Source organism: Sceloporus occidentalis, unplaced genomic scaffold (genome assembly GCF_023333645.1).
Source record: "Sceloporus occidentalis isolate IW3139 unplaced genomic scaffold, rSceOcc1.0.p SCAF_27, whole genome shotgun sequence".
Classification (NCBI taxonomy): Eukaryota; Metazoa; Chordata; class Lepidosauria; order Squamata; family Phrynosomatidae; genus Sceloporus; species Sceloporus occidentalis.
The window spans coordinates 8,315,356-8,339,941 of NW_028317007.1; the positions used below are offsets into that span (position 1 = coordinate 8,315,356).

Consider the following 24,586-nt stretch of genomic DNA (forward strand, 5'->3'; position numbering starts at 1 on the left):
GAAGTGGGCAAAGAAAGAAGACAGAAGAGCAAGAAGGGGAGGTATGCGGCAAGGAAACAAGTTCACATTCAGAGAGCCTGTGTGCGTGAGTGGGTGAGAGTATAAACCAATGAAATTCAAATACAAATTAAGAGCTTTTTGTTTCATTGGGGATGCCCCATTTTTTAGAGATTCATAGAAATAGCCAAAATTGGCAAATTTCATTAACATGGAAATCTGTACGAATTTAAATGCACAAGTCTAGTGTGCACTATAACATTTCAAATTGGTGCTAGTACTAAATGTCATGACACCCATAGCATTAAATACAATATACTTATGTGAAAGCCTATTCTGTATTAATTCATAATGAAACATGGGAACAAGTAACTTTTTCAGTAATATCCTCATATACTTGAGTGCCATGAGTCAATATTTTAAAAACTATCATACAAAGCACAGGCAAAACAGTGAAAGAAAGTGATCAGTTGGCTAACTACTGGATGGCAGCAATTTCTGAACCGCTCCATGCATCTAACCTGCACTTCTTTTGCAGACCAGTAGTACTTGCAAATGTCCAGCTGTGCATAACTTCAACTTATATGATCCTCTACCAGATGGCCTTGGATCCACCATATGAGAATTGTGAGTATCCTATGCCATCCTGAGGACCAACAAGATCAATATAGCCTCTTCGGTGCAAACATAAGCCTTGGACACTTGTTAGATATCTTATTTTACCACACCACCAACTTATCAAAATATTGTCAAAAAGGTTGATGCTACATACATAGTACCATTGGCTATTAAGAGTCACAAATAAATCCTTCTAAGTATTAACTTATCATGCTGCTCAACTAGGGAAAATAATTTATAATGTACTGGGATGTAGAGGGCGTCATATCCGGTGCTCAGATGCAACCAGAATGTGAGGACCGTGAAGGAGCACTAGAAGAGACCTGTCAGTGGCCAATAACCCAACACGAGGTACACAGAGTACAGAGCACAAAGTCAATACTTAACACAAGCTGGGTCAATATACCAGAGAAGGAGCAAGGTCAAGGCAAGCTGGGTCAAGACAACAAAACATCAGGAAGACCAAGGCAGGCCAGGTCAGAACAGCAAGGACAACTTACAACTGGAGCAGATCACAGGAGAACACCACGAAAGGGTACCATCTAGAACTAACTGGGATGAGAAGGGAAAAGTGTGTTCATGTGACCTCAGTAACACTGGTGTTGCTGGAGGAAGTCATCCGCAGATAAAATAAGGTCAGGGAGCCTTAATCTTGTGTGTGTGTCGCGGCATATAGCAGGGGAAGTTGCTAGGAGTTCTTTTCTCTTGGGGAGACTGGGGAATCTGCCACCCAGCACGTTACAAGGAATACACAATAAGCTTAGAGAGACAGTCTGTCCCATACAGCCCTACCAGAAAATGCAGAATTAAGTATTCTGTTAGTACTTTAATATGGGTTGTTTTCTTGCCCCCCAAAAAAACTAATCTGGTGAAAATGCTGCAGGGGAAGGCCCCCTCTGCTGTCCATGTTTGGTGCCAGTTTTGCCTAAACTCTTGTGCACAGGAAGTGGCTAGTGGTAAGTATGTACGCCTGACCACTACTTAGGAGATGAGTAGATAGTTGGGGGACTGGGAAAAAGCACAAATGCACAGAGGATTCTCATGAAAAAACCCTAAATGTTTGCTGAATGTCACCTTTTAAGTTAATATATAGATTTACATGCATTTGATGGCTGCAGCGTGACAAGACTATGTTCAGTGCTGCAATTTTAATTTATAATCTTTAATAAATTCATGTGTAATAAAAGAACATCCTCCCCACCTATTTGGTTATTTAACATAACACCTTTAAAACTTTTCACTCCTTAGAAGGCATAATTAGCAATGGATTTACTGCACGCATACACGACCCAACCCACCATACTCCACCTGTAACCCTTGAGCTTCTGCATTCACAATGCAATGCACTTGATGTAACAGCAGCAGCAAAGAAGTTAATAGGTGTGGTGACTAACTGCATTATGAAGCTTACATTCTACACATATTTACATTCTAATTGTTCTAAATCTACTTGTACAGGTTAATGATACATATGTTGTGTGCATAAAGGTTGGAACAAGAACAGCAGCAAACGGCTTTATATTATAATACCTTTGATCTCTGACAATCTTCTTGGCACATAAATCTTTTGTCTCTTTAGAGATTATTATCTTGAGTTACTGTTTTTCTTTTATTCACATTAAGACAGTATTATTATTACCTTATTACTGCTAATCTGTCCCTTTTTACAAAGAACCACTCCTGTTTTTTTGTTCAAAAGGTGCAGAAAACGGTGGCTTTGCAAAGCCAACATACGTGTAGAATTTGCTTAAACCGTGTTATCGTTCCGTGAGAGCTGAATGTTTCTGCGAGGCCGTAATGTTTCACAATGTATCGCTCTGCTTGCCAGAATGCTCCGAGGCAATCCAGCATAGAGTAAGGGCAATGGGAAAAAAAAAGTAATGATTCGAATGTTTAAAGAAGTGGTATTAAGCTGCGCCGCCACTCCCATTACTACTTTACAAGCAGTCATTATTAAAACCCTCCTTGTGAACAATTAATAAATACAATTATTTTTTGTGGACTCCTAACGAATGGGGTAAGACATTAAAAAACAAATAAATATGGTACAGTAATATGGTACAGCATTTACTTATATGGTGTTATTACTGTTTTGGGTTTTTTTTTTGTTTGTTTAAAACCTTGTTGGTAATGGATTCCTTTAACAAAACAGTGAACACTACATAGCTATATGGTAATGAAAGATGAGAAAAAACCAGCACATATTTATTATGTATTCTTTTTTTCTTTACATGAAATAGGTAATATGAAATCTATAATTAAAGGTTTACAGAATTTTGATAAATACACATATACAGTTAAAAATGTATATTACCTGCATGAAATCCAAAAATGTAAAAGGAAGCAAGTCATCCAGGTGTCCAATATCTTTGGAGAAACGGTTCAGAATCCTCCCTGAAAGAGAGCACAAGACAAAAAAATAAATACGTAAGACAACGCTTAAATGCCAAAGCTGAAATTCAATGCTTCCTTTTCAGCTACTTCTTTTTCTCACCAGGCAGTGTATTATGTTCCAATTCAGAAATAACCCGAAATAAAGCACCAGGGTCTACGTGCATTCACTCCCAGGGAGCGCACATTCAAAGGAATCATATACAGTACAGAACTGAAAATAAACTCAAATTACAGCTTCCTTACTAGGCTTTTCCAATCAATACCGTTTTAACACTATGCCTGAATCGGTGAGCATGCTTTGTAAACAGAGCACTTTAGGCATTAATGGCCCACATGCACTAAGGAGCAACTACCAGTGAGACTGCATCACAATCAGGTAAAAGGCAGTAAAAATAGTTACTAAATAACGTCTACAGGTATATGTGACATCTCATCCACGTGCAGCAAAGAACATTACAATCGTAAACGTATGCAATGTATGACCACATTTTGTCCTGCAACAGAAACTTGATGTAGTTTCTTCAAGGACATAACTTACACGTTAAACAGTACACAAAGCATAGCATAGCACCCGATGATGCGGAAAGGCTTTGGGGTTAGGAGTCCTGCAACAGACAAATGCATGAGTCTATTTTTTTTCCCCACGCATTTCCGGTTACCCAATAACATTCTGGGATGATCCACAGTTCTTGCACCAATACGTACAGCAGGTACATTTTACAACTTGGTCTGACAGCAGGATTCCAATACACTCTTTACCAGGGTAATATGGTAAAGTAATGGAAATGTGCATGAAAATACCTAGCCATGCCATTGGAGAAGGTCAGCACTATAAAAAACAACAAAAAAACCTTAAAATGGAATTTAAAATAAAATGAACACAGATGACAGGTTTCAGTGCTAGATTCAGTTACATTGCAGTTTATGTTGTTATTGGTTTTTTTTTATCACATTCGCTACTTTGTAACAAACTCCATTATTTTGCTAGTCTACCTGAAAATACATAAGGAAACAATATATTTGGTGCTGTATTTTTATGCTTTAAGAGAACATAGAAATACAGTTCTCAAAAGAAACTGAAAAAAGACTTAATTTGACGCACACTTGAGGCTTCACCATAATGAGATAAGTTTAATAAAATCAAAGTACTGGATCACACTATTTCTTCAGGGTTGTAGAATTGCTAATTGAATGGCAAAAAGAAAAACTTGAACTTGAAGATCGAGCTGAATTGTGACATTTTCTGGGATTAAAAAGAATACCTGCAGGGAAAAGGAGAAACACACACACACATATACACACACGTTTAGGCCTTGGAAGCTTTCTAGAGTATATTCAAATGCACATTAAAAAAAATTCAGATTTCTTTGCTCACATTTTGAACTTCAGGAATACACAAAACACAATTACAAATCTAAGTGTTATGTTTTACCTTATATGGTACAAGAATATTTACTTTGGAATTTTGGGACATATGTTAAATATTTATTTCACCAGCCTTGTTTTGGGGGTTAATAGGAAGGCAATCCATCCCCCCTCTCTCTTATATACACCCTTACGTAGAAGCAAAGCCATTACACAATAGGAATTATAGAGACACAAGAAATACAGTAATGATAGTAAAGATATATCAGCCTGTGAGCAGTTTGCCCAATGGCAAGTTCCCAAAACACCGCAAAGCTAGTTTTCCTAACTCTTTCACTTAGTCTGTGACTACAAAACTGTAGTCCTTCACATATTGTACCTCTAATTGTTCTAAAATGAATCTTTCCCTCTATACCATTCTGCTGTCTCTGAAATACAATAAATTAAGGCAAAAAACAGTAAAATACTTGCAAGCTCTTGATGCTTATGTCAAAATCCCACTTAAAAATATCAGCCTCTTTGAAATAACATCCGTCAACTTGCTTAGAGATCTCTTTAGAATATAACAAGTATAGACTCCGTTCAAAGTGGGTGGTCCAACAGACCCTTTATTTCTTAAGCTTTCATATTTGCTAAATAACAATAAATTTGACAAATAGAGGCAGCACTAAATGAAGAACGCTGACCAGGCGCAGAAGGGAATAAAGAACCGGTCAGTTATAATCAAGATTGATTAGGGGCAGAGAAGCATTCAGTGGGGCAAAGGAAAGTCTGAAAGCTGCTGCTCTGCTCTTCTATCTTGGATGGATGAGCTCTTACTAAGCAATTCACATTCTAAGACGGCCCTGAACTAGATTTAATGTATGAATGTTACTGGAAAGAAAATCTGCAGTAGAGTCCGATCCAGATTGGGGGGAAAAAACCCACATGTGAAAGGTTAATTTTAGTTAATGTGCTACTTACATCTCTAACTCAAAAACAAAATCATATGTCAAATGATGCAGCATACTATTAATATGCTATATATACCATTACGTTTCCTTTTCTACAATATTATATGAAAAAGCATGTTTGTTTGAATAGCTATTAATCTTAAGGTATCATACAAACAATATTTAAATTTCTTTTTCACTTCTTTTCTAGAAGCATGTGATATTCTCTAACCCAATCACTTTTGTGTCTAATCTAGTATATAACTGCAGCAATACAGTAACATTGTATCACGGGAATGTTTTTCCCATTAGCCGTAACACATAGAGAAAACTAAAACTGATTGGACTTGCTTTCGAGAAGTCTCTTATAAAAAAAAAAAAAAAAAAAAAAAAAAAAGACCACTTTATGTTGCCCTTGCATAGTCAGAAAAAGGCTGGAAAAACTAAAACTAGTGCAGATGCCATTCTAGATATCAAGAATCAACGGGTTCTAGCATGACAAGTTCTAAATATATTTAAGGCTTAGCCAAATGATACAGAATGTTACTAAAAATTGCTAGAACCGTTTTAAAAGAATAACTGGCAGGAGATATAGGATTGACTTGCAAAAGTAAAGCATAGGCCAATCAACAGACCTCTTGGGAATTTCCACATCAGCTGGACAGCTATCAGCTAGGTTCCTTATTGAAACATGAACAGAAAATGTAGTTCATAAATATTATAACTTAATGTCCTAAACACAAAGCTATTCTATTTGAAGCTCCACTCAAAGAATAATGAAATATCTCGATAAATGCCAATCCTGTAAAAAAAATAAAAAAAAAATAAAAAAAAGAAGGATCATGGGAGTTCTTGTAGTTGTAGAACTTTTCTGAGTCGTATTGTGAATGCCAAGTATGGTACCTTTGGTAACATTCTCCTACAAGTAACTAGTTCATGACAAAAGATGTGTATCAAATAACATTAAATAAAATTGAAATACACACTGTTCTTAGATTTCTCTGCTGTAATTAGTTGTTCAACGTCAATTAATCATAGTTAAATAAGAGACCTGTGAAAGACAGGCTATGTACACATCCAAGACTATTTAATTCTCAAATACTTTGCAGTATCTAAGTTAAACAATGATTCATTAAACCTCCCTTGCTACACAATGGAGAGGCTAAACCTAAAGTGAATGACTCGAAAATCTTTTGTTCATCAATAAAAGACTTCAAACCACTGTGTGTATTATTCTTTCCATGCTAACACTGAAAAAATACTTTAATAGCGTGAACTGAAATGTGTTCAGGTGCTCGTCATCCATTTTCATTCTCACAGGTGTTTTTCGGTCGTTTGCAGTCAATTTGTTAAAACCTTTTGATCTGCGTATGAAATTACCTGACGTTGTACCACACCTGTGCTTTTTATTGCTGTAAATCCAAAAGCTTACTTTGTTGCCCAGTGCAAGATTAAATGATGTTATATTTCCACTTAAGCTTCCAAACATTGTCTTTAGATTTTGAATTAGTACAATGACATTATTAATTTATATAAAGGATCATAGTATGTGTGTGCATGTTAAAAAGTTCACGGTCACTTGTTTTTCTTGTTTTCCATGAAAACAGCTGTCTAGGTTTGCCAATATACCGTATTTGCTCGATTATAAGACGAGGTTTTTTCCCCAGAGCAAATGCTCTGAAAAATACTGAGACTAAAACCCGATCCCCGCAGCGCTGCAGGGGACCTGGACCCACCTGTTGCCCCCCAACTTACCAGTGCTTCTGAGTGCCCGGTGTGTAGCCGGGGCAGCGTGTAGACGTCTACGCGGTTCGCGTAGACAACTCCCCCTGCAGCCGGACGGAGGTGCGGATAGCAGCGGGGGTTGTCTGCGTCCATCACGCAGACCTTCCCCAGCTGGCAGAGATCAGAGTTCCCCTCACCGGGGAATTCTCTCTGACAGCCGGGGAAGGTCTCCGCTGCTTACCACACCTCTTCCGGCTGCAGCGGACGTTGCCTATGCGAATTGCGTAGACGTCTACACGCTGCCCGGACAACACACTGGGAGTCAGAAGCACCGGTAAGTTTTTTTTTGGGGGGGGGTGTTAAATGGGGGCATAAGGCATTTCTGTAGGCAGAGTGCTCTATGATATGCCTTTTAACCACCTTTAATGCCACTCTGCCTCCAGAAATGCCTTATACCTACCTATATGCCACTCTGCCCCATAATATGACTTTTAACCCCCTAAATGCCAGAGTGGCATATAGGGGTATAAGGCATTTCTGAAGGCAGAATGGCACATAGGGGGTTAAAAGGCATATCATGGGGCACAGTGGCATATAGGGGGCATAAGGCATTTATGGGGCAGAGTCACAAGCCTGGGGCAGATGTGCATAACTGGGGGGGCAGGTTGGAAAATAAAAGGAATTAAAAACAAATATTTTTCTCAATCATAGCTTTTATTAAAAAAAAAAAAATTGTTCACATGAATTAACATTTACTGGTAAAACTTTTTTCCTATAGGGTCGTCTTATGTTCAGGCTTTTTCTTTTTTTCCTAAATTAATATTCAGATTTTGGGGGGTCGTCTTATAATTGAGCAAATACGGTAATTCCAAAAGTGTTTTCAAATCATCAATTGGCCTTTTAAAGTTATCCTCGGATTAGCGAACACGAGGTGCCATTGGTGCCATTTCTTTCAAATACAAGGAAATTTCTAAGAGACATTAAACTTTTGAACTGTAGTATATATATAATGCATGTACATACAGGTATATCTATATCTGTCTGTCAGATTTTAAGTATAAGAAAGAGGACATTCACATCCTACCAAAATACACAACACACATTCACCTTACACTTCTTCCTGAGTAGCAATACCAAACTGCAATATACACTCACTGGCCACTTCATTAGGTGCATGTTGCTAGTAGCGGGTTGGACCCACTTTTGCCTTCAGAACTGCCTTCATTCTTTGTGGCATACTTTCTACAAGGCGCTGGAAACATTCATCAGAGATTTTGGTCCATATGGACATGATGGCATCACGCAGTTGCTGCAGATTTGTCAGCTGCACATCCATGATGGGAATCTTCCGTTCCACCACATCCCAAAGAATCGAGACTCATCAGACCAGGCAACGTTCTTCCAGTCTTCTATTGTCCAATGTTGGTGAGCCTGGGCGAATTGTAGCTTCCACTATAAAGCTCATTGTGTGCAAAATATTCCGCAACAAAAGTATTATGCTGCATGCACACAAGTACCCCACATTAATATAAATTCAATTATGATTGCACGACATTTAGATTGTGTCCACAGATTTGCTCTTAATGCCATATGCTTGGTCCTAGAATATTCCATTGGCAGCTTCCAAATTTCTGTCTACATGTCCCATACAACAACAAGTTGGTCAAGCAGGCTAATGTACAAATAAAGCACAACAACATCAGATAAGACCTACTTATATAGTCATATAAAGGAAACAATGTATGCACAAAACCAACTAGATCAATTTTAAAGGCTATATGTGTTTTGTCTCAATCACAGGCTTATATACATGTAAGTTATAATCAAGCTGGCATCATTAATGGTTCTCCATAGAAAGTGGCAAAACATGAATTTCATCATTTTATCAGTTAGTTAAATGGTAAGTAGGAGGCCATTTTAGAAAAGAACAGGTGTTAAGCCAGTGCTTTGATCCGAAATGCTTTGTATAAACCTGCAACAGTGAGATCATGTAGCTAGACAAAAAATGCACAAAAATTGTTTTGGTAAATCTACAGCTTCCACTTTGTCAATAACACCGGTGATCGGGTACAATGTTTATTGTACAACACAGATAATGGGAAGAACAAAACACTGAAGCAAAGGGTCATTCTCGTTATTCTTACTTATAAACAGGCTTGATTGGTAAAATAAACAAAACAGTTGTGGGTTTGGGTGCATAATAGCAAACACAGATGTGTCAAAATCAGCTTCTTGGCAAACAAAAGACTTTTTATCGCATGCAAAAAAAAAAAAAAAAGTCATAGCAAATGAAAGAGAAATTGAGGTAGATTATATTCTATAGCTCACACAATGTAAAATGTCACTATACAAACAGACCATACTCAATAATACACAGGTGGTGGTTGGGGAGAAGGGAATAAGTCGTCCCTTGTATGAAAAGTACTAGAAGGCCTCCATTTGGCCACAGGTTCGACTTTTTTGTATAGATAAGTCTCAAAAGAGAAAAAAAAAAAGTGTATATTATATATAACAGTATGAACGCCTACTCTGCATGGCATTCATTGGCACATGCCAAAGCCACTATATCTAAACATTATATTCGTGATTCCTTCCGCTGGGTTTTGGTGCACACAAGAAAAGAACAGAAAAGGAAAAGCAAAGGCAATAAAGCTTAACACAAATCACGAAGCAGTTAAAATACCAAAACAATGGCATATTGTAACTCATCTGACCCAAAATCATGTGCCATGTCCTCTGGGAACTACCTTCACATAAAGTAAATTGTCCGGAGCGTCTTACAACTCACATTTCTTGGAAGATACACTTTTGAGCTCAGGAGGATGCAGTTACATTGATCTTTTATCAGGCTCTGGCCTCATGCCATGAAAATTTTATTCTAACAATACTCTGCTAACAAACTGACTAAACCCGAGAATCTCCTTTTTGTCTGCCATTTTCAGAATAATTACCCCAAGAACAGACCCCAGAAAACACACTTCACTTTAGAAACCTTAGCATACCGTTCAATAAGAATTAATATTCCTGACTAATACAGCAATTCTGTTTCTTGGTTACATAGTTAAATCGGTTAGACCCAACCTTTCAAATAGTATTCTTCATGAAGAAAAACACTCAGCGGATACAATTATTTTCTGCGGTAATCCAAGAGGGAAATATTTAATTTTATTACTAAGAAATGTTCTTATTGATGGGTTATTGTACCATTTCCCAAGCATGTAGTCAGTCTTTTGTCCCTTTAAATAGTAACAATGCAAAGCAGTCAACGTCCAGGGTACTTCTGGTTCCTCCACACATATGATTAAATAGTCATTAACAGAAATACATTCCGTGCACACAAACCTATAATTTAAAGAAAAAACAGCTCCCTAATACATATTTTTACTGTTTCCATGAATGCTAGGGAAGTCTATATTGGGCACCACCATGGTCAGAATACTTCCCATACTTTTAACACATACCATAAAAAGTCTGGGCAAACCAAATGTCAGGAGCCGGTTTTTCCTCTATATTGATCTCTGTAGGGTCATTCCAAGTCCAGACTTCACTATTACCACTGAGTCAACAAACCCCAGGTGCCAGGTCACAATAGCGACAAGGTGCCTGGGGATTTGGACAAGGAGAAGGAGGTAGCAATGGCCACCATCAGGAAATCCAGGTCCCCATGCCTGGCTGCAGGGGCCCACATTACCTGACCCCACGGTGGTGGAGACAAGTCTCTTCAAGGTAAGAGGGAGTAGTGCATGTGTTTACTTTGGAGTGGAGTGTCTCTAAGTTGGCTCCTACATTTTTCATCGATTTTCCTAAATCTTGGTAACCATCAACTTCCCCTTAGGATCAGTTCCTTCCTAGTAAAACGCACTATTCTAATATTTCCAACATCCCAGAGGTTAAGGTCGTTTAAGCAGAGCCCCCTCACTTATCTACCCATTTCACAGCGCTACGGAATATAATGGCGCTATATAAAAACAAAAACGATAGACAGAGAAAACTGTTTTCTCACTATGCTTTGAGGAAGAACGTCTTCACAAACTAATCCCACTACATAAACAATAGTTAATTTAGTCGTAAAGTATATAAAACTGTCAAAAGCTAAGTAGAATATAATTACTAGCATGCGGGTGCTATGGGTGATGCATTTATAGTCGTTTACAGTCACTAAGTTTTATAGCATAATTATACATATATATTATACATATACATGCAATGGCCAATTAAGGACTCTAAAAATGTCACTTTCGAGATAATTACTCTTTCAAACTATCATAAAAACGGTGTAAATATACACTCGTGTAAATCTCTATCTGCCTTTGTATTAAAAACATGGAAGGAAGTTAGGAGTGTCAAAAGTTACACCCTCGTTTGTAACTAGAAAAAAAAGTGACTATACACAAGAATTGAAGCGCCCAGACGCAACACAGAACATAAATACGGGACATAAATTCTCAATGTAACAAGGATACAAAAATCTTCCAAACATCAAAAGCAAACATTGCTGGCAAGCAAACTGTATTAATACTTTAATTGTAATATGCTCCTGCCACAAAATATTTTGGGTTCAAGTTTGAAGGAACATTTCAACTAACTCATATTACTATGCATTTTCAAGTGCAGAGAAACATAATTCTTTGACAGAAAAGGACAATTATTTGGTCCATGGTCTCATCTTAGGTACAGGACAGCTTTATGCCTATCCCATGCATGTTTCTATAAACCCCATTGAGCTCCTCCTGCATAAAAGTACTAAGCCCACAACGTATCGCTAAATCGGTGCGTTTAAGAATTCTCCCACTTTAACTATGCATTATGAGGGCCAACTCAGCTCTTCTTTCAGGAGAAAGTCACTGCCGTTTGACTTATAATATAATAAAGCTACAAGGGAGTTGAAATGTTTATATCTTCTGCAAACTTTATACTTTTACACCCCAGGATCTGGTTTGTATAAAATAGGATAGGGAGTCTGTCTCCCAGACTGAAGCATGCTGTCTGTGCATGCACAAATGTGATGCTGAACTCTCACAGATATCAGCTCACATAAATGTCATTTGAACAGGCATGCGCTACACTCAGGGCCGGCCTTAGGGGTGTGCGACCGCACAGGGCGCCATGGTTGCAGGGGCGCCTGCCCGGGACTTAACTTAAAACATCGGGGGGTTTTAAAAAATTTTTTACATTTTTTTTTTAAACTTTATTTAACATCATTCACGTTAAATAAAGTTTTCAAAAAACCAATGCTTTATTCTAAGTCCCGGGCAGGGGCGCCGAGCGGTTGCTCGTAAAGTTTTCGGCAACCGCTCGGCGCCCCTTACTCTCCGTCGCGGTGGCGGCATCTCACGTTGAGCGCCGGACTATTCCGGCGCACAACATGAAATGCCGGCACCGCGGCAGAGCGAGAAGACGGATGCCTCCCGCTCTCAGCGCAGGACTCCGGCAACAAGGTAGGTGCGTGTGTGGGGAGGGTAGTTTGAAGGGGCAGAGGGGGGGGTGTAGTTTGAAGGGGCAGAGGGGGGGCGCCAGAGGAGTAGTCCACACAGGGCGCCATAGCGCCTAAGGCCGGCTCTGGTGCTACTGCACATGTGCAGACATTGTTTTAAAGAACATTTCTTATAAGTATTGAGTTGTGATTTTCAAATACATGTATGACAAATTTTGCTTCAAAACTAATGCTATATGCATCCACTGTTCTATGAATAGTTGATGTGTTTGTGGACAGGTGTACTTTGTTGCCTGGTGCCCACATTTACTCTCACACTCTGTTTCCCTACCATCTTTTATCTTCTCACTTCTCTTCTCTCTGTTATCTTCATCCGCATCTCTGCAGACATTACCTGGCGGGAACTAGCGCCAAAATGGCAGCGCTTGGAGGATCAGTGAGAGGACGTCACCCCAAACACTACCGTACTGCCCTGAGTCCTCCAATTGGAGGATATACAATTATATAGAGACAAAAGTATTGAGACACGCCTCTTAATTATTGAATTTCAGGTCTGATTGCACAGGTGTATAAATCAAGCACCTAGCCACACATTCTGCATTTCCAGACATTGGTGAAAAAAAAAAATATGTGTCATTCTGAAGAGCTCAGTGAATTCATGCGTGGTAGTGTGATAGGATGCCTCTTTGCAATAAGTCAGTTCCTGAAATTTCCTGGTATTATTGAAGAGTGGACGCATTAAGGAACAGCAGCAACTGACCCACAAAGCGGAAGAGAACGTAAAGTCACAGAGCGGGGTCACCGAGTGCTGAGGCGCATGGTTCATAACAGTTGCCAATGCACAACTGATTCCATAGCTGAAGAGTTCCAAACTTCCACTAGCATTAATATCAGCACAAAAACTGTGGAATGGGTTTGCATGGACAAACAGTTGCATGCAAGCTACATATCACCAATGCTAAGTGGTGTAAAGCAAGCCGCCACCTTACTCTGGAATAGTGGAAACGTGTTCTGTGGAGTGACAGAGCCCCAACCTCAACCCCATCGAACACCTATGGGATGAACTGGAATGGAGATTGCGAGCCTGGCCTTCTCATCCAACATCAGTGCCTGATCTCAAAAATGCTCTACTGGATGAATGGGCAACCCCCCCCCCCCCCCCAAATCTTGTGGAAAGCCTTCCCAGAACAGCGGAAGCCGTTATAGCTGCGAAGGGGGGGACCAACTAAATATTAATGTCTATTAATATAATGGTCATGTGTCACAAAACTTTTGTCAATACTGTGTACACATACACACAGTAATTATGGGGCAATAGAGAACGCCATCTGTTACATTGCAGGATGCCACAATAACAACAGTTCTCCGTGCCACAGTTATGCAACACGGTTTTTTTAAAGGCTTTAAAGCCACCTCCTTCAGAGAATAATGGAAATTGAATAGCATTTCTGTAGTATTGCCAGCAACAGGGTTATTTTATTTAGTTAGCAATTTCATTTTTTTTGCATTTATGAGAAGTGCTTAAGGCACAACTTTAGAATTCATTCTAGAAAACATAAAAAAGAGGAGGATGAAGTTGTTTTAAGTATTAATACTACACTACATGTTAGAACCTTGGAAATGACTTGGTTTTTGGTTTATACAACTCCATCACGTCCTGCAGTGCTATGCAATATATTTTTTCATTTTGCATTTCACTGTACAATAACCAAACACGTCATTTAATCCCCTTATAAAATTTAATTTTGTATAATTCATAACTAGATCTCTTAAAGACAAGCATCTGTCTTTGAATGCATTACTGAAATATGACCATGTTGACACAGACATGGAAATAAATGTAATATTACACTTTTAGTATATCGCTATTGTATAACATTATCTGGTCATTGTTTAATTTTATGCAAAAACATAAAAAAGAAAACTAATCTATTATCATACAGACAAATGAAATAGAAATCCTGGACGGAAAATTTACATATACATTGCATCCACCTTTACAGAAAACCAAAAAATAAACATGCCAATCGTTTTGAAAATATATATTCAGTAATGCAGGTGGAAATGGTTGAAAGTTCCTGACATGAGAGAATTTAATACTAAGTATAAATCCCATTGAGGTGCTATGAATCATCTGGGAGGTTTAAATTAGATTAACTGCTCGGAAGAACCACAATACACAGGATGATTGCCTATGAGGAAATTATTTATTGCCCCTAGTGGCAGATGCTTGAATTTAAGAGATTCCAGCCTAAGCTCTTTATCTGAGCCCTCGCGACAGGAATCTAATATAAGTGAAACGATTTCCCTAATAGGAGCCAACTTCGACACATGCAAACATGGCAAATGATTTCAAAACTTTAAGACAAAACGTCTTCTGTTCCCACCAAACGGCACAGAACAATTTCACTAGGCATCTCATCATTATGCTTCACTATTATTATTATCACTTCTTTCAAGTTTACATAAACACACATGAAAAATGTGCAATATATATATATATATATATATATATATATATATATATATATATATATATATATATACACACATACATATACACAGAGTGTGCATTATGCTGCTTGTGCACAGGTGAGTTTATGATTTCAATAATTTTGATTTAGTTCAAGCAACAATATCCACATCTGGACTGTCGGCATTTATCTCTGAATAATTCCTATTACATCATATGCTTATGTCACTGTTAAGCATACATCCAAGATTCAACATTTCTACTGCAATCATAGATTACTTTTAAACAATTTCCTAGAAAAAAAATCATAATAGGGATCAGAACTTGTAACATATAGGTTTCATCACTTTATCCTCTAGCAGTTTTCAGTTTCCCAAATAGAACGGCCAATTATAGGATCAGGATAAAAAGAAAGAAGTAATGATGATATGTTAAAAAGACAGGAAGGAAAATCTACGTATCTGCTTCATCCCAGATCCTTTAGCATCGCAAACACGATAGGATGTTCCCTGGGGCATGGATTAATTTTACCTGGGTACGGCTTGATTAAAATGCACGCACTGGCCGACATGTGATAACAAACGGACATTTAGTGCAAACAAACAAATACTTTATCCTAAATATTACTGCCAAATTTTAAATTATTTTATTTCATTTTCTTATGTTCAAAATTACTTTATTTAACCTCAATAATTAAATAAAAATTTTGGTATTCATTCAAATATGAAATTATTCTATTTTCCAAAACATATTCAAGCTGCTTACATTTATAGCTAAATTTAGTGTTAGTACATAATACCCTTGCTTGTTAAGGATCATGTTTTCTTATAGATTTTTATGGATAGTACAATGCAGGGATTAAAAAAAGAGGATTAGTTACATCACTAATTTACAAGGAAAATATATTTTTGGCAAACAATGACAATCATCATAGTTATACGAACATTATCAGCCAATAACACTGCATAGCATAAAACCTCCACAGTAGATGGTCTACAAAAAGATTTGGTTGATATTAAATCTAAAAAAAAAAAAATGTAAAAATTAAGAGACCATTTCTTTTTTTTTTTCTGCTTGTACTACAAAAGTAAATATATTTGGAGTGAATTATTGTATTTCTGAGTTGAGTTGAGTTGAGTTGATTAGGAATTAGTCATCAGATTTGTACCAATTTATCTTTAGTGTTTTTAAAAGAACAAGGAAATGCATTTTATTTAAACGGGCGGCATTAACACTCTTTTCGCACAATTTTCATAAATGCCGTAACTGCTGACAAGGACTTCAAACAAAGATACATTCAATATGTAGCCAGGGACGCCAGGGCAAGTTGTCGCCATATGGAAACATATGTGTACTTATTCATGCTCGGCAAAGTTGTTGGTAAATCTAAATGAATGTTAGAATTTAAAATCAGAACAGGCAGTATTAACTACTCACAAACCTGTGTTCATTCTTACTAAACTCCAAGATGCTATAAAAGGCAAACTGCTCAATAATATAAAGTCTGATACTCATGCTTGCTCCCATTACCTATCTAGCCATTTCACTTCCGACATCGCTAATGCACAACTTCTCCAACACATACATAGAAACCAAATTTGCAGGTGATCAGTTTAGAATTCAGCGCAAGAACTATTCTTCCAAAAAAAAAACATAGCCAACTCCAGTCAGAGGGCAGTTGTTATGTACTAAGTAAATTTTCTGGATTAAACCTCTTGGTTTACTCTGCATTCATTGTTCTAGACCCGACTTTGTTTCTCCGCTTCTCAATATTAGGCCTTTTATCTATATGGAACAAGACGCTACCTGTACTTACTAATCATTATCCAAGCCCTGGGGATCTATCATTACATTACACTTATTGATAAAGCGCCAGCAGATTCCGTAGCAATTTACAATCAGAGTCAGTAAGATACATTTAAAATCACAAACAATCACAAAAAGAGCCCTGTGCTCTTGTGAGCTTACAACCTATCAAGAACAAGCTCAGGAAAGGAAAAGTCAAACTACAGCTTTTTATTTATTTTTTAATACATTCCTTAACGAGAACAGTCAAACCTATTTTAGGAATTGTTAAACTGCTTAAAACAATTAAGGGACAGTTTACGGGAAATGTCTCTTGACTCTAGGAGACCATCTGACTAGCTTGTGACTGGAGAACAGCTGAAGCTTAGGGGGAAAAAATACGATACTGAAATAAAAATAGGTAGTACTGGGTTATCCACACAGATAATGGAGGCAAATAAAACAAATCTAACATAATGTTGACTGGAGCAATGTAATCAGCTTCTAAAAAGATAAGCTAGTAGAATACAATGTGTAATCTACTATATGCCACAGGAGAACTATTTAAATGAGTAACAATGACTATTGTGATACTATGAAGTGCAAATGAACTACTCCCACTAGAAATATCATTTAATATCACACCCTGATATAGACTTGAAGTCCATTGAGCCACTTGTACGAAAACATTATGCTGTTTGTCAAACATGCAAAGTCATACTGGTTTTTGACACACCTGCTTGAGTTATTAGCTGCTCAATTTAAACACCCAAAAAATAATATTTAGTGTGTTATTATGCGGTTGCAGAAAAAACACAGTGACTGATGCAACCCATTGTTCTCCTATCCCTGTATCGATTTGTAATTATCACTGGCAGCAACCTCATCAAAATGATGTAAGAATGTATGCTGAATTTGCTAAATTGTTTAACGTCTGGTTAATGGAATAAAATCTGCTTGAAGGTTACTTTTTTCCCCCTCTGTTCAGATCCTCAGAAGTTCACCCTCCCTAAATATAAGGTGTGCCATCAAGCAAAATGGCATTCTCATTGATAGTGGGAAGGAGTTCTAACTGGTGCTACATACCAAAAGGTTAGCATTTGGAAAGCTCCAAACAAACTGGTTGTGAAATAATTGTAAAGACAAGGAACATAGAGAAACAGCAATGGGTGGCAGTATGTTGCACAAAATATGTGGATTCGTAAACAGCACAATGTTTATAAGGAGACACTCTGGAAAAGGTTTTGGATGGGACTAGGGCATGTTGAGGTATGCTGTGTGGGAGATTTTTTTTCTGGGTCAACAATGTACAGAAAATAATCGCCATAAACTCAGTGTTGAAAACAGTATGAGATCTTTCTCTAACACCTTGACATGAATGGCCATAAATTGTAATTCTATTCAGATTAATAAATTGGTTTATGTATCCTACATCTACTGTGCAACCCAGCCTGAGCAGACAGAGAGCAGACATAGCTTCTTTATCCATGGAGCGGGACTCTTCTTCCACATACAGCAGTGTATGCAAGAGGGAAGAAGGCGCCGTTTCCTCTCCTCATGAGCCAGGCCAAGCACGGCTCTACCATGCCTACACTTCTAGGCCATTCCGACAATAACTTTTTTAAACTGTTGCTTTTAATCATTGAAATTTAAAGGCGAGAATAAGTTAGCGAGAAAGGAATCTAAGCCTTTTGAGTTAAATTATAAAAAGTATTTCTACCTTCCTGAAAAAAGAATTCATTAGGACACCAACTTGGTAGTAGAAGCAGTATTAAACGCTCATCTACAGACACCAGACAAGCCAGAAGGCTTGTTTTTCCCTCAGAAATCTCATGGTGCTGCCACAACCACAAGGGATTCTGGGTAGGTTTCATGCAATTATCAGCTTTTGCCACACTTTTGAGTGTTTAACCCCTTAACGACCTTTGCCGGTTCAGGACCGTCACGGAAAAACGGTCACTTAACAACCTTTGACGGTCCTGAAGCGTCAAAAAATTAAATAAGCTTAGAAAGTGATCAACGATCACTTTCTTCGCTTAAACAGCGTTGCTGTAATGCCTCGATGTCGAGGCATTCAGTAACGCCGAGAACGGCATCGGGGGCCATGCCTGGCCCCTCCCCGGGGCGTCAACAGCCGCCATACATTGTATGGCGGCGGACACCCGTTTTAAAAGTGTTTAGGAGGCGATCAACGATCACCTCCTAAACTTAAATGGTGTCGCTGGAATGCCTCGATCAGGAGGCATCCAGCGACACCAAACACTTACCTCAAGACGGGCTGTGACCGCTCCGGAGAGCGGTCACAGCCGCCACTGCTGGTGATCTTCACCATCAGCAAGATGGCGGCCGCCCTGTAAAAAAAACAATCAAGTTTTAAAAGTTCGCTAGATGGTCTCCAGACCCTCTAGAGAACTCTGGCTCCACTTGCAGGTTGAACACAGGTACTGCATTCAAAAAATAAACATTTAAAAATAAATTATGCAGTGATGTCACTAGAGGAACCATCCAGTACCAGCAAAATGTGTAAAAAAATATAAAAAAAAAAGTATTAAAAAAAAATAAAAAAATAAAGTTTATTATTTTGAGCAAGTGCTAAAATTTCTCAAAAATCTCAACAAAGAGTTAAAATAAAAGCACTTCAAATACCCAAGGGGTGTCTAATATAAAAAAAAAATGGCTGATGGGGTAAATTGGAGTGGCCGAGCTCAAAGATAGGGCATAGGTACAGACTGACCAAAATGGAGAAAATAAAAAGCGCACTTCCCAAATGTGGCATTTTAAATCTCAAACAACACGACAAACCCATGCATGTGGGGTATCAGTGCACTCAGGGGATGTTCCTGAACACACATTGGGGTGTTTGACAGTGACATATACCAGCACCTGTATATCTATAACTAAAGTACAATTTGTGTGAAAAGAAAAATAAAAAAATTACTATTACAAAGTTTGACAAAGTGTGGTTGTATAATGGGTGCATGGAAAGGGTTAAAATAACAGCATTTGAAATACCCTGGGGTGTCTAGTTTTCAAAAATATATGGTTTGATGGGGTTAAATTGAGTTAACCGGATTCAAAGATATTCCAAAGAGGAGATGGAGGCAGAATGACCAGATTTGTTAAAAAAGGTTTGGAAATCATAAAACGCTGCTTGTACTTATTGCCCTATAACTTACAAAAAACAGCAAAAAAAACATAAAAACATTGGGTATTTCTAAACTCAGGACAAGTAGTAGAATCTATTTAGCTAGTTTTTTTACTTGCTTCTTTAGGTGAGTAAAAGATTTTTCAAATAAGTCATAAAATGTGTTTTTTTTTTTGTTTTGTTTTTTTTTTATAGTAAATAAGGTGATATGATCAAAACATATGGTATCTGAAGAAAGCCCATCTTGTCCTGAAAAAACACAATATATAACTTATGTGGGTACACTAAATGGGTGAGGAGAAAATTACAGCTGAACACAAGCATCACAAAAGTATTAAAACAGCCTCGGTCCCACAGGGTACAAAAAGAAAAAATGAGCCCGGTCCTTAAGGGGTTAATAATGCTTCTACTACCCCCTTAATTTTAAGTGGAAGGGTTTTCCATCACCTTTACCCACCATAACTTTTGTGGTTAACATCAACTTGCAGAGATATATTGAAACATATTTTACAAGAAACTGAGCTCAACCTGTCCCCCCAAAAAGCATATAGTACATGTTCTTGTTTTGTTCTGCGCACTTTATGAGGTGTTCAAGGTAAAACAGATGATGGCTTGCTGTGTTTAATGCATATATAGAAAGGGTGTACAGTTGTAAGTGGAATAATGAATATTTACTGAGCTATACCGCCCTCTCTTGGGTAGAAGAGAATATGACTCAGTTTAAAACAGAATCTCCTAAAAGGACTACCGATATGTATGTCTTGTTTGCAGTACTCCTGCAAACGGATGACGTTGAGAACAAAAAATTACTATTAGTATCCTCTGTTCTAAAAAATAAATTCAATTTTTTTTTTTTACATCTACAAAACAATTAAACTTCTCCAGAATACTAATGAAATGTTTATACAACTGGAAACCATAATAGGTTTAATATCTAATTGCAAAGTTAGCTCTCTTATTTAAAATAAGCAACGTTTGTATTTAAGGTACACACTCATAATACTACCCAATTCTATCATACATAGTTTGCTGCACAGCCCTGGGTCAGGTTTTTATGTAATCTGTTAATGCTTGCTTTTGTTATCAAATCCTGTAATGTTAAGAAAACACCTCTCTAAACACCAAAAAGTAAAAAAACATCAAGTTACAAAGAAGAATTTACAAGTTCTAGCAGCTAGTGTTACCTAAACCCTTAGTTAATCCATGGCGATCTGCTCCTACCAGACCTCAGATTGTACGTATGACATATGGCACAGACTGACAGGAGATCAACAGCAATCCAATATAACAACTAGCAGTAGGAACAATAATTAAAATATTGGGAGCTCTTCATTGGGAAAACATGCAAACGTCATTCATTCATCTGGGATCTGACAGCAGCTACTCACAAAGTTCGTAAGCTTGAGGGCCTTCTTACCTGATGTATCGATTTGTCAGTTCTAGTGAAAACATGCGCTGCGCAAATTGTTGCCCCGATAGAAGAAAATAAGCTCAGTCTGTATCGCGGCTAACATTACTGTAAATAGAAGTCTGCAGGAGGTAGTGACAGAGGTTGTATATATCTACACTGAATGCTAGTGCTTAATAAATACCCTGTCTGTCCAGTTTAACTATGACATTAATAAGGTTTTATTTCAATAATATTTAAACACTCTGGACATTTGCCTTTATGAAGCTGGCCCTCTTTATTCCTACCTTAGCCAAAGATGATATTCTAATTGGATATTAACGAGTGGATGCCTAGATAGTATGTATATGGGGGGGGGGGGGGACACTATCCATAAATGTAAATAATTTGTCAGACTCAAAAATTGTGTAGACTGGGTTCCATAACCGCACTTCTGTTACTGCAAATATACATATATAATATAATGTATATATATTATACATATACACGCCGATTTCATATAATAAAGCTTCTTTGTTTTTGAGTAAAACACAATTTACAAAAGCACCCCGTGATGTAGACAACCAAATTATTCTTCCTTTAAAATGTTTAAAATTCTTTCAATGTTCTAAACCATTACTTTCTATTCTCCTTGAGATATGTGTTGCTAGGTTTTCAAAACAGACAATTCAAAAACAAATATTCTAAGCAAACTTTCCTTAAAACCTCCTTCAAACATGTTAAAACAAGAAATGTTTCACACTAGATTAAACACACGGCTATTTTTAGTCTGCTCGCCCCTGGAGGGGTTCAGGTGAATTAAGGGAAATTACGTACGTACATTTTTCTTTGCAAAGAGAAAGGAACTATTAAGGTCAGGGGTGACAAAGATTTTTTTATTTCAGGTCATTTTGACACTTTGAAGCACAAAGGGCTGCACAAAAACTAAACAGAGAAGTAATGGAATATTTACATGTCATGTTTAAACAAAAAACGCAAAGAAAAGAAGGAAATGGCAGTTAATAGCGTATTCATTTTCTTAAAGGTTAACAAAAAAGGTAATAGAGGCTTCTTTTAGACCTCGTACTTATGAGCAGGTGCTAACCGCGCACTACAAAGCAGTTATTTGGACAGGAAAAAGTAAAAAAAAAGGATTCTAAAGTCATTCACACACACACATTATATATTAAAAAAGTATAACAGAAATGTTTTAAAAAATTATCTCCAGGGTCGTTTAAACACACTTAATTGTACATTGCGTATAATATATAAATGAGCACAGAATACCAAACATTAAGTTAAAAAGAACCACGGTTTAAGAGCATTATATGAAATGCATGAATTCTGTTTTTAATGTATTGCTTTGTATGTTCATTTCATACAAAAACACGCTTTATATACTGCAGCACATACAAGAACATTAAATATATATAGAGAGAGAGAGAGAGAGAGAGAGAGAGAGAGAGAGAGATTGTTCTGCTACCAACTTACCAATGGGATTTCTGTCAAAAAACAGGACCGGTGCCTGCAACAGCGCCTTAAACATCTGGTTGTGCAGGGCCTGAGCAGCGCAAACAAGAACATGGAAGACCAGCAAACTGCGCACGACACCAGACAAGATGGTAGCGATAGTTAAACCTATGGTATGAAAAAGTGGGAAAACAATGAGAAGCCTTTTAATACAGGATTAGTTATTGCTTACACAATATACTGGAGATTTGGTATGTGGTGAGAGCTGTATGTATCAGTTAGCAGCAGGAAGACCTGTTAGCAAGCAGTAATTACACTGGTAATGAGTAAGGCTGCTACATTGTTGTAAATTGCTTCGCAATCAAAAAGTCCAAAAAAGTTCGGTATTTATTTTGGTTTGCTACTGGCATTAACCTCAAATCATTATCTAACTTTAATTTAGGGCAGACGTTGACACTTTACTGTGCCGGCCAATTTACACACGTTCTAATGAATAATCCGTGTATGCAGTGCCCCACCTAGTGGCAAAGCTGGAGAACTACATCAGGTTTTCCTTTTTCTATGCATATAACAGAAGCCTTATATTAGGGAAAATGTGTACATAAGTCAAAGTAGCGCAACATGTTTTTATTTAAAAAGTACCTTTACTTCATCAATAAAAACATGTATAATTAATTACACACACACACACACACACATATATATATCTATCATTGTGTTTCAAACAGTAAATCAGTCATTTATTGAGAAATCTACACAAATATTGTGCCAGATTATATTATATATTAATAATGAGTCATAATTCAGCCGTAAACTTCTAATTTACTAATTATTAGCTAATACGGTCTCTCTAAATACATACACATTTGCTGCAAACATAAGCAATTTATGTTTGCAGAAGGATCTTTCAATAGCTACTTTAAATCAATCACAGCATCAGTTCACAGAGACACTGACGTCAGCGGGACACCGACAAGCATCCTGAACAGGGAGGGCTCCAGGTACCTGGAGCCTGGATACGCACAGATATTCTTATTACCTGCATAGACTCCCAAATACAACTTGAGATCCAGCTTCTCTGTCTCAGTGGCATTTGCAGTTGATGTGATATTCAGTTTCTCCTGTTCACTTGCCCTACAAAAAGACACACAAAAAAAAAAGAAATTACGATATGCAAGACTTTTCCCATAAAATAGCTTAAATAAGTTCCACTGTATGAATTAATATATTAATTTCTGTTAAATTCATATCAAAATGACTTAGCTGGAATATGTGGAAACAAATGCTTAATACAGTCTATAAGATACAGAGGCGTTTATGTACTGAAGGAGGAGTTGCCAGGAGAGATTAACCCTTCACCTCGACTCACAAAACATGACTTCACGTAGTGTGACTGTTTACATTTTGCCGGTTGCAGTTAAGGGCATGCAAGTTGGAAGTGCTAGGAAGAATGAGGAAGGCACTGGGTAGTAGCATATCCCTTAAAGTGTTAATAACCAACTCCTGCAAACAGGGTTAGGAAAGCATTTGCCAACCCATCCTATGTTAGTGATCCAGGTGACTAATTTTCCTTCTTATTTATATTCCTTTCTGAGTATGTAGTTGAGATGGCAAGGGTATGGCCAGCTCGTTCGACTTCCAACTCACTGGACTGAACATTTAGCTGGTTAACTCAACTAGCTTCATCATGCTTTATAAAAGGACCAATGCTGATTAGTGTCAGATATTTTATCATAGAAAACATGTATTTCACATATTCTGTATTTTACATGAAATCAAAATGGAGTCAGATCCATTTTATTTTACTTAATCATGTAGTGATTATTTCTTTTTGTCCTTGTTCCCTCTATAATTGAGAACA

General features: G+C 37.5%; 1 protein-coding gene across 1 annotated transcript in view; it reads right to left on the reverse strand.

The window, feature by feature from the left end:
* The window catches only part of LOC149299898 (ATP-binding cassette sub-family C member 4-like), a 99,447-nt gene that overhangs the window by 36,985 nt on the left and 37,876 nt on the right, over nucleotides 1–24,586 (reverse strand). Inside the window, exons 18-20 of the mRNA XM_089485851.1 lie at nucleotides 23,765–23,859; nucleotides 22,747–22,893; nucleotides 2,930–3,009 (exon numbers count right to left, since the gene is read on the reverse strand). Of these exons, the coding sequence (XP_089341977.1) occupies nucleotides 2,930–3,009; nucleotides 22,747–22,893; nucleotides 23,765–23,859 (322 nt within the window). The remainder of the gene's footprint in view (nucleotides 1–2,929; nucleotides 3,010–22,746; nucleotides 22,894–23,764; nucleotides 23,860–24,586) is intronic.